The sequence below is a fragment of the Chiloscyllium plagiosum genome, chromosome 43 (assembly GCF_004010195.1).
Source record: "Chiloscyllium plagiosum isolate BGI_BamShark_2017 chromosome 43, ASM401019v2, whole genome shotgun sequence".
In the NCBI taxonomy this organism is placed as follows: domain Eukaryota; kingdom Metazoa; phylum Chordata; class Chondrichthyes; order Orectolobiformes; family Hemiscylliidae; genus Chiloscyllium; species Chiloscyllium plagiosum.
The window spans coordinates 14,461,482-14,473,149 of record NC_057752.1 but is presented as its reverse complement, the minus strand read 5'-3'; the positions used below and the strand labels follow the sequence as shown (position 1 = coordinate 14,473,149).

The window sequence follows — 11,668 nt, the reverse complement described above, 5'->3', positions numbered from 1 at the left end:
CCGGGAGCAGCTTTCTGAGTGAGGTACTGGACAGGGAGTAGCTTTCTGTGTGAGGTACTGTAATGGGAGCCGCTTTCTGAGTGAGGTACTGGACATGGAGCGGCTTTCTGAGTGAGGTACACGACAGGGAGAAGCTTTCTGAGTGAGGTACTGTACCGGGAGCAGCTTTCTGAGTGAGGTACTGGACAGGAAGCAGCTTTCTGTGTGAGGTACTGGACAGGAAGCAGCTTACTGTGTGAGATACTGGACATGGCGCGGCTTTCTGTGTGAGACACTGTACAGGGAGCAACTTTGTGTGTGAGGTACTGGGCCTGGAGCAGCTTTCTGAGTGAGGGACTGGACAGGGAGCAACATTCTGAGTGAGATACTGGACTGGGAGCAGCTTTCTGAGTCAGGTACTGGACAGGGAGTAGCTTTCTATGTGAGATACTGGACATGGAGTAGATTTCTGTGTGATATACTGGACAGGGAGCAGATTTCTGTGTGAGATAGTGGAGAGGGAGCAGCTTTCTGTGTGAGATACTGGAAAGGGAGCACCTTTCTGTGTGAGGTACTGGACATGGAGCAGCTTTCTGTGTGAGGTACTGTACCGGGAGCAGCTCTCTGTGTGAGGTACTGGACAGGGAGCCGCTTTCTGTGTGAGGTACTGGACAGGGAGCAGCTTTCTGAGTGAGGTACTGGACATGGAGCGGCTTTCTGAGCGAGGTGCTGTTCCGTGAGCAGCTTTCTGTGTGAGGTATTGGACAGCGAGCAGCTTTCTGTGTGAGGTACTGTACCGGGAGCAGGTTTCTGAGTGAGGTACTGGACAGGGAGCAGCTTTCTGTGTGAGATACTGGACAGGGAGCAGCTTTCTGAGTGAGGTACTGTTCCGGGAGCAGCTTTCTGAGTGAGGTACTGGACAGGGAGCGGCTTTCTGAGTGAGGTATTGTCCATGGATCAGGTTTCTGTGTGAGATACTGGACAGGGAGCAGCTTTCTGTGTGAGGTACTGCTCAGGGAGTAGCTTTCTTTGTCAGATACTGTACAGGGAGCAGCTTTCCGTGTGAGGTACTGGTCAGGGAGCAGCTTTCTGTGTCAGATACTGTACAGTGAGCATCTTTCTGAGTGAGGTACTGGACAAGGCGCAGCTTTCTGTGTGTGGTACTGTGCAGGGAGTAGCTTTCTGAGAGATGCATTGAGCAGCTTGCGTCTAAAGGTACACTTCTCCTCGATTACCCCGTGATTTGAAGAAAATCGAGCAGCATAGTTACAAGGATGTTAGCACGAAACACCCTAATGATAAGATTGCGAGTGGTGAATGGAAAAGTAAGCCCTGTGTGAAAAGCTAGATGTTGTAAAGCGTTTTGAACGTAAGGACTGAATATGGATATCTTTCACTTGACAGGCATACAAAAAGGAGGGGAGTAACTGGAATAAACGCTCATTGTTGAGAAGTCAAATTGATGTATTTCTCAGAGATAAGAGGTCAATGCAGAATTCAGTGCCTTGTCTTTTCTTCCAACACTAGCAAATTAGTTCACTCTCGATTTGCATGGGAGAGTGAGCCAGTATGCACTCCTCAAGCGGAAACAGATGAACATGAATTTTTGGTTTGTTGGGATCCTGCTGTGCGCATTTGCTGCCACACAGATGCTGACAGCACCTTGAACTCAAAGGTAGAAGAGGTCTCTGGCTGAAGCTTTTGCGTGATATAGAGTGGCGAGGTGATTGGATGGGGAAGGCAGTGATATCGAGGGATTACTGAGCAATAACGTTCTCTCTCTCTCTCTCTCTCTCTCACACACACACACCCACAGTCCAGAGAAGTGAACCGAGCCAATAAGAACGAAGTGAAGGAGGCGAATCGCTACTACTTAATCGAAGCCTGCATGGCTTTGTTGCTGTCGTTCATCATCAACGTCTTTGTGGTCTCAGTGTTTGCCGAAGCGTTTTATCATAAGACCAATGGGCAGGTGGTGAGTATCAGAAGTAATATCAGGGCCATGGGGTGCTCCTAAGTGGTACAGTCCTTCCAGCACACTGGCATGATCGGTTGGCTGGAAATGTGGTAGGGTTGCCCATAACCCTGAATTGGTACATTCCAACCCCAGACATTCATTGCTCGGTTCTCCGGGCAGAACCCCGTATCCCACCAAACAGGACCATTCGCTTTATTTACATGGCATTAACGTCAACACAAAAAACTGATTGTAATTACATTCGGAAGATGCTTCGGAGCAGTATGTGCTGTCTGACCATTACTGCTGATGATACAGTCGCTGATGAGTAAGGAAATGGATATGCTGAGCAGTAGGTTTTGATTTCATTTGGTTTATTATTGTCCCATGTAGTGATTATACAGTATTGTTTTGTGTGGACAGAGTAGTGAAGAAAGCATTTGGGACACTTGCCTTTATTGGTCAGCCATGGGCATCTGTGTGGGCCCCAGCTATGCCTGCTTCTTTGCCAGATATGTGGAACAGTCCATTTTCTGTCGTTACACTGGCACCATTCCCCACCTTTTCCTCTGCTATATCGATGACTGCATCGACGCCACCTCGTGCACCCGCGAGGAGGTTTGAACAGCTGATCAACTTCGCAAACACCTTCCACCCTGACCTCAAGTTCACCTGGACCATCTCAGGCACCTCCCTCCCATAACTGGACCTCTCCATCTCCATTTCTGGTGACCGACTCAACATGGACATGTCCTACAAATCCAGCAAATCCCACAGCTACCTGGACTACACCTTCCACCCCTCCTCCTGTAAAAAACGCTATCCCTTATTCGCAATTCCTCTGCCTCCACTGTATACGCTCCCAGGCGTATCAGTTCCACTCTAGAACATCCCAGATGGCCTCCTTCTTCCAAGATCAAAATTTCCTCTCCCACATGGTCAACAATGTTCTCCAGCACATCTCCTCCACCTCCTGCAACTCTGCCCTTGAAATCCAATCCCTTCCCTCCAATCACAGCAAGGACAGAACCCCCCCCCCCACCCCCCAGTCCTCAACTTCCACCCCACCAACCTCCGTATACATTGCATCATCCTCCTCTGCCACTTCTGCCACCTACAGTCAGACCCCACCACCAGGGATATAATTGCCTCCTTTCAGCATTCCACAGTGACCATTTCCTCCGTGACTCCTCGTTAGGCCCACGCTACCCCCCCCCGACCCCACCAACCCACTGTCCACACCCGGTATCTTCACCTGCCACCGGACAAGGTGTCAAACCTGCGCCTACAGCTCCCCCCTCACCTCCATCCAAGTTCCTGAAGGATCCTTTCACATCCGACAGATTTTCCTGCACCTCCAAAAACCTCATCTGCTGTGTCCGTTGCTTTTGATGTGGAGGCAAGATGCCAACTTGCAGAAAGTTTCAGGGAGCACCTCTGGGACACCTGCACCAACCAACCCCACCACCCTGTGGCCAACCACTTCGACTCCCCCTCCCACTCTGCCAAGGGCATGCAAGTCCTGGGCTTCCTCCACCGCCAAATCCTTGCCACATGACCCCTGGAGGAAGAACGCCTCATCTTCCGCCTTGGGACCCTCCAACCACATGGCATTAATGTGGATGTCCGCAGTTTCCTCATTTCCCCTCCCCCCACCTTATCCCAGATCCAACCCTTCAACTCGGCTCTTTGGTATGTTTTCCTTTATTGGTCAGAGTATTGAGTATACATGTTGGGAGGTCATGTTGCGTTTGTACAGAACATTAGTTAGGCCGCTTTTGGAATACTGTGTGCAATTCTGGTCTCCCTCCTATAGGAAAGATTTTGTGAAACTTGAAAGGGTCCAGAAAAGGTTTACAAGGATGTTGCCAGGGTTGGAGGGTTTGAGCTATAGGGAGAGGCTGAACAGGCTGGGGCTGTTTTCCCTGGAGCGTCGGAGGCTGAGGGGTGACCTTATAGAGGTTTATAAAATCATGAGGGGCATGGATAGGATAAATAGACAAGGTCTTTTCCCTGGGGTTGGGGAATTCAGAACTAGAGGGCATAGATTTAGGGTGAGAGGAGAAAGATTTGAAAGGGGCCTAAGGGGCAACATTTTCATGCAGAAAGTAGTGCACATAGGGAATGAGCTGCCAGAGGAAGTGGTGAAGGCTGGTATAATTGCAGCATTTAAAATGTATCTGGATGGGTTTAGAGGGATATAGGCCAAGTGCTGGCAAATGGGACTCGATTAATTTAGGATATCTGGTCGACATGGACAAGGTGGATCGAAGGGTCTGTTTCTGTGCTGTATGACTCTATGACTCTAAATCATACTTTACATAAGTCCATCAGGGTAATAGAACAGAATGCAGAATGTAGTGCTTTAGCAACAGGGAAGGTGCAGAGAAAGATCAACTCTAGTATATGAGAGGTCCGTTCAAGTTTGATAATGTTAACAGAGGAAGAAATGAGCTTGCCAGACCACGTGAGGGAATTATTATACAATTACGGGTGGGAACACAATAAAACATTGCAAGATAATAGTCATGAAGAAAGTATTGGCAGGAAAGAATGTCAAGTCCCCAGGATCAGATGGTTTCTATCCCATGATTTTAAAGGATGTCGGTGACACCATTTCAAATCCCCAACTCCAATGTTCCAAAGGTCTCTCAATTTGTGAACTATTTCTTTAGGTTGGTAAACTGCACACATCACTCCATGATTTATTAAAGTGGTGAGTGTTATGACTGAGGCTGGAGGAGTGCCCCATTGTTCCAATCCCACTCCTACACATTCACAACATAAAATGTCCATACTTTTTCCAGTTATCAAAGTGATCAATTATCTTGTCTATGTCAGGTTTAAACAGTAAAGATCTATTGACCAGTTTTCTTAAATGTACAGTTGTTGGTTTAGTATCAAAACAAAGCTTATTCAATAAAGATGCAATCATTGATTAATGTTCACACACACACACACACACACAGACTTCCCTCCAACTGAACTGAATAAGACAAGAACCTCTTCAGGCCAGGCACCGTTCAAGCTGCTCCCACCAGGGGTATGCAGAAAAACAAGCAGTTATTGCCATCATGTGACTTCCCTAAAGTCTTGCTTTTTGAAAAATAAATCTCTAAATGGTGAACTTTCAGTGACCTCTTTTAAAGAAACTACTTCAGGTATGTCCACAAGTAAATAAATTTTCTGGAATCCTTCAAAACTTAAATATAAAGCAAGTTTGATAAGAGAAACCCCAGGGAATCTTCTGTGGGATAATGGGATTCATAGATGATATTTCAAATGGCTCCTATGACTCAGTAAGAGCGAGTCCCGAATATTCATTGACATATATGGTTCTCTGGGCTTGTTGCTGCTCCGTCTCACCTTAAAGCAGGGGTAGGCAATTAATTCTTCCAAGGGGCCACATGAGAAACCTGAGTTGTGTTGGAGGGCCGAACCAACAATAAGTTGAACATAATTCTGCTCAGTATCCCATTGTAAAAAGTACTAAATGATATAGTTTTGCACTGAAACTTATAAACAAAAGAATAAGGATATTCTGTTACAATAAAGATATGAACCTGAGTTGTGTTGGAGGGCTGAACCAACAATAAGTTGAACACAATTTTGCTCAGTATCAATTTTCTCCCATTGTAAAAAGTACTAAATGATATAGTTTTGCACTGAAACTTATCAACAAAAGAATAAGGATATTCTGTTACAATAAAGATATGAAATTGTGGAGTAGGTCAAATATAGAAGATATAAACAGTAAAAACAATAATTTCAGTATTTCATTTTATTTTTAACGTGTTAATCTCACAAACCAATAATGAAAAGTTGTTTCATTATTGTTCAGTATTACAAACAACAAACAACTCTATATAAAAAGCAATAAGTGCTTTTGATGTTTTCAGTTCATTTTACTTGTTTAGTGAGAAAAATCCAGTCTGTTTTGGGCTTGAACAAGTGCACTAAAATCTGGTTGAATGTCTGAGGTGGACATGCGAAGGACAGCTGAGAGGTGATCATCAGTGATAGAGGATCTGGATTTGGATTTGTTGAACTTCATCGCTGAGAATGTCTGTTCACATATATAGGTAGATCCAAAGAGGACTAGAATCTTCTGAGCATGCCTCCTTGTGTGTGGAAAGTTCTCCTCTTTGAGGGAAGAGTAAAAATCAAGCAGTGAGACTGACCTAAAATTCTCAACCATTTTAACGTCTTGAAATTGCCTTGAAAATTCACCATGCAGTGTTTCTAACATAGATGAATACCTGTGGAGGTGATCAGCTGAAGGTGCGGCTTCCTTCAGTGTTGGCAAGTGGGTGAGAATGTTGTCCTCCATTTGGCTTGAGGGAAGCTGCAACTTTCTCATAAAAGCCTTCACCAAGTTGTACATTTCATGCACAAAAAGGCCCTTGCACTGCAGTTTCACATTTAGTTCATTCATAAGTGCAGTCACATCAACAGCAAAACCAAGGTCTGCAATCCAGTCTGCATCTGAAAGCTGTGGAATGCCATTCCCTTTCTTCACACAGAAATCTTGAGTCTCTTCTCTCAGGTCCCATACACTTTTCAGCATTTTGCCCAGGCTGAGCCACCTGAGAGTTGTGTGGTAGCCTATGTCACGATGTTCAGTCTCATTTTCCTCCAAAAGTGCAAAAACTGCCTGTGATTCAAAGCTCTTGCCCTGTGAAGTTAACTATTTTAGTTACAACATCAACCACTTGGTTAATTTTTAACACTGACTTACACAACACTTCCTGATGTATAATACAGTGCAAAAATACCAATTTCTGTTCAGGGTCAATTTCTGTCACTTTATCCTGCATTCTCTTTAAGAGTCCAACATTTTTTCCCGTTAGATTTGGACAACCATCCGTTGTCACACCTGCCAGCTGGTCCCATTTTAGTCCCAACGTGTCCAAACATGCGTTTACCTCCGTGAACAAATCATTACCAGTTGTTGTTCCTTTCATTGACTGCATGGCTGCCAGCTCCTCCGTGATTTTAAAGTCCGTAGTTATCCCATGTACAAAGATGAGTAGCTGGGCTGTATCACGTATGTCGCAGCTCTCATCCAAAGCCAAGGAAAAAAAGTCAAAGTTGACCGCTCTGTGCTGCAGCTGAAGCTCCAGATTTCTCGCGATGTCCCCAATCCTTCTCGTTACAGTGCGTCAGGAGAGGGGCACATTCTCAAATGCCTCCTTTTTCTCCGGGTATATTAGTTCTGCAGAGTCCAACAAGCACTTCTTAATAAACTCTCCATCAGAAAACGGTTTACTGTTTCTGGCGATTTTGTGGGATATGACATAACTTGTCTTGGCGTGAGCTGACATTTTGAGGGCTCACCAGCAAGCATCACTTTTAGCTGCTCACGCACGTACGCACATACATGTGCATGTGCGTCCATACGTAAATAAAAAAAGCATCCTTTTCAAAACGAAAGCAACACAGTTGTATTGCATGCATGGCGTAAATACTTTTTCATTTATGTTCTAATTTAAGATTGACCTCATGCGGGCCAGACACGAACAACCAAAGGGCCGGATATGGCCCACAGGCCGTAAAATGCCCAGGTCTGCCTTAAAGGGAACATGTTGGGCCTGTACTCTCCCCAGTTCCTTATCGAAAATTGTTCTGCTGTGAAATTTCCCTCAAGTACCTGTTCCCAGTCTACCTTATTTCCTGCCTTATTTTTAATAAAACCTGCCTTCCCCCAATCCAAAGCACCTTTTTATTTGGCAGACCATCTTCTTCCTTTTCCGTAACAAACTTATCAAGTGTACGGTGTTGTGGTGACTATTCTGAAAATGCTTCCCCACTATCACCTCGAACACCTGTCCACGTTCTCTCCCCAGAATCAGGTGCAGCACTAGGTGCCATCCCCTTGTTGGACCATCTATACTTTGATAGAAAACGTTTTCCCAGATACATGTCCAGAAATCTTTCCCCTCGAAACTCCTTACACTATGACCATCGCAATTAATATTGGAGATGTTGAACTCCTGCAAAATAACTACCCTGTTATTACACCCCTCAGAGATGACCTGGAGCTGAGTGACCTCACAGCCATCTTCCTATCTGCCACATATGGCTCCAACCAGTGGAGAGTTTTCCCTCTGATCCTCATTGGCTCCAGTTTTGTCAGGGTTCCTTGATGCCGCACTCAGTCAAACGTGGAATGGATGTCCATATGATATAGGAGTAGAACTTTGCCATTTGGCCTCTCAAGTCTGCTCTGCCTTTTGATCATGGTTGATATATTTCTCAACCCCGTTCTCTTGCCTTCTCTCCATAATCCTTGATCCCCTTACTCATCAAGAACCAGTCTATCTCTCTGTCTTAAATATGCTCATTGACTTGGTCTCCACAGGCTTCTGTGGCAATGAGTTCCACAGATTTCCCACCCTCTGGCTGCAAGAATTTCCCCTCACCTCAGTTTGAAAGGGTCGCCCCCTTCACCCTGAGGCTGTGCCCTCAGGTCCGGGTCTCTCCTACTAAATCATAGAATCATAGAAGCCCTACAGTGTGGAAACAGGCCATTTGGCCCAACAAGTCCACACTGACCCTCCAAAGAGTAAGTTACCAAGATCCATTCCCCTACCCAATTACTCTACATTTACCCCTGACTAATGCACCTAACCTACACATCCCTGGACACTATGGGCAATTTAACATGGCCAAAACTGCACATCTTTATATTGTGGGAGGAAACCCATGCAGACACAGAGGAGAAAGTGCAGACAGTTGCCTGAGGATGGAATTGAACCCAGGTCCCTGGCGCTGTGAGACATCTTCTCCACGCTGTCCTCTCAGTATTCTAGAAGTTTCAATGAGGTGTTGTCAAGGCCTGTCCCTCTCCCCTCCCCTCTGGAATTCAGCTCTTTTGTCCATTTTTGAACCAAGGCTGTAATGAGGTCAGGAGTTGAGTGGCCCTGGTGGAACCCGAACTGGGCATCACTGAGCAGATTATTGCTGAGCTGGTGCTGCTTGATTGCACTGTTGGTGACACCTTCCATCGACTTCCAGGGCTTGTGGATGCAGCAAAATAATTAGAGCGAAATCTTTCAGGGGGCGAAATTAGGAAATATTACCTCACGCAAAGTGTGGTGAAGGTTCGGAGTAGTATTGACGTGAGATGTATTGCTACAGAGTGCTTGGATTGCCAAGTGAAAAGACTGTACAGTTTAGAAATATATCTGACATGATTTTTCCCTTTCGTAGCACGAAGTGTGCGCCAACAGCAGTAGTCCACACTCTGACCTCTTCCCGAACAATAACAGCACTCTCAGTGTCGACATCTACAAAGGGGTAAGTACAATTGGATACAAATTTGATTTGACAATCAGAGACAGAGGGTGGTGATGGAGGGTTGTTTTTCAGACTGAAGGCCTGTTACCAGCAGTGTTCGGCAGGGATCGGTGCTGGGTCCACTTTGGTTTGCCATTTATATTAACGATTTGGATGAGAAGACAAGAAGCACGGTGAGTAAATTGGCAGACGATACCAATATTGGTTGCATAGTGGACATTGAAGAAGGTTATCTAAGATTACAGGGAGATCTTGATCAATTGGGTCATTGGGTTGGAGTGGCAGCTGGAGTTTAATTTGAATAAATATGAGGTATTGCATTTTGGTAAAATGAACAAGGGCAGGACTTATACAGTTAAAAGTCAGTCCTTGGGTAGTGCTGTAGAATAGAAAGACCTCGGGGTTCAGGTACATAATTCTTTGAAGTTTGCATCACATACAGACAGGGTGGTTAAGAAGGCATTTAGCACGCTTGCCCTCACTGCTCAGACCTTTGAGTATGGGAAGTCATGTTGAGATTGTACAGGACATTGGTGAGACCTCTTCTGGAGAACGGTGTCCAGTTCTGCTCACCCTGTTACAGGAAGGAGATTATTAAGCTGGAGATGGTTCAGAAGAGATTTACCAGAATGTTGCCGGGAATGGAGGGTTTGAGTTATAAAGATAGGCTGGGATTTTTTTCACTGGAGTGTAGGAGGTTGAGGGGTGACCTTAGTTTTATAAAATCATGAGGGGTGCAGATCAAGTGAATGGCAAAATTTAGGGCAGCACGGTGGCTCAGTGGTGAGCACTGCTGCCTCACAGCGCCAAGGACCTGGGTTTGATTCCACCCTTAGGGCCACTGTCTGTGTGGAGTTTGCACATTCTCCCCATGTCTCCGTGGGTTTCCTCCCACAATCCAAAGATGTGCAGTTTAGGTGAATTGGCCATGCTAAATTGCCCATAGTATTGTCAGGGGTAAATATAGGGTAAGGGAATGAGTCTGGGTGAGTTGCTCGTCAGAGGGTTGGTGTGGACTTGTTGGGCCAAAGGGCCTGTTTCCATACTGTAGGGAATCTAATCTCAACTAATCGTAAAAAAATGGGAAGTTCAAAACTATATTTTTAAGGTGGGAGAAGAAAGATTTATAAAGGACATGAAGGGCAATTGTTTTATACAGAGAGTGGTTCGTGTGTGGAATGAACTTCCTGAGGAAGTGGTGGATGTGGGGACAGTTACAACGTTTAAAAGACATTTGGATAAGGACGTGAAAAGTAAAGGTTTGGAGGGATATGAGCCAGGAGCAGGCAGAAGGGACTAATTTACTTTAGGAACATGGTCGGTATGGACTGGTTATACCAAAGGGTCTGTTTCTGTGCTGTATGATTCTATGCTTGTGTGGAAGTCTTTACGATCCTTTGAGAGTTTCAATGGGTGTTCCCAACTTTTCACAGACCTCAATAAGTCTTTGACTGGTCTATTATTATGGAGGTGGCAACAGGGCATTTAGAAAATCCTAACATGGTTAGATAGAGTCAAAACATATTGGCAAAAGCGAAGTCGTGCTTAGAAAATCCATTCAAGTGCTTTGAGGGTGTAGCTAGCTAGATAGCTAAGAGGGATCCAGTGGATCATGAGAAACTGCTCACTAAGGTGCCACACAAGATCGGAGTTCGTGAGATTGGGGCGAATGTATGAACAGCGATTGTGGACTAGGTAACAGATGGAAAATAGAGAGTGAGAATAAAATCAGCCATTTTCATGTTGGCTGGTTGTACCTTGGATCAGTGCCTGGGCTTTAGGCATTGCTCTTGACATCAGTGACTCTGATGCAGTGATCTCATGTATTGTTTAGATCAGAGTGGTGCTGGAAAAGCACAGCAGGTCAGGCAGCAGGAGCTCCTGCTCCGAGGAGCAGGAAAATCGACATTTCAGGCAAAAGCCCTTTATCAGGAATAGAGGCAGGAAAGTTGCTGGGGAGAAGGTAGCAAAGAGTACAATAGGTGAATGGGGGTGAGGATGGAGGTGATAGGTCAGAGAGGAGGGTGGAGCAGATAGGTGGGAAGGGAGATTGGCAGGTAGGACAGGTAATGGGGACGGTGCTGAGCTGGAACGTTGGAACTGGGGCAAGATGGGGGGAGGGGAAATGAGGAAACTGATGAAGTCCACATTGATGCCATGGGGTTGGAGGGTTCCGAGGCGGAAGATGAGGCGTTCTTCCTCCAGGCGTCTGGTGGTGAGGGAGCGGCGGTGAAGGAGGCCCAGGACCTCCATGTCCTCGGCAGAGTGGAAGGGGGAGTTGAAATGTTGGGCCACAGGGCAGTGGGGTTGATTGGTGCGGGTGTCTCGGAGATGTTCCCTAAAGCGCTCTGCTAGGAGGCATCCAGTTTCCCCAATGTAGCGGAGACCGCATCGGGAGCAACGGATACAATAAATGATATTAGTGAATGTGCA

General features: G+C 45.8%; 1 protein-coding gene across 1 annotated transcript in view; it reads left to right on the top strand.

Annotated features, from left to right (window-relative positions):
- Positions 1-11,668, top strand: part of LOC122543268 (natural resistance-associated macrophage protein 2-like) — a 71,539-nt gene that overhangs the window by 28,135 nt on the left and 31,736 nt on the right. The window contains exons 5-7 of the mRNA XM_043681747.1: positions 1,538-1,654; positions 1,796-1,954; positions 9,149-9,235. Of these exons, the coding sequence (XP_043537682.1) occupies positions 1,538-1,654; positions 1,796-1,954; positions 9,149-9,235 (363 nt within the window). The remainder of the gene's footprint in view (positions 1-1,537; positions 1,655-1,795; positions 1,955-9,148; positions 9,236-11,668) is intronic.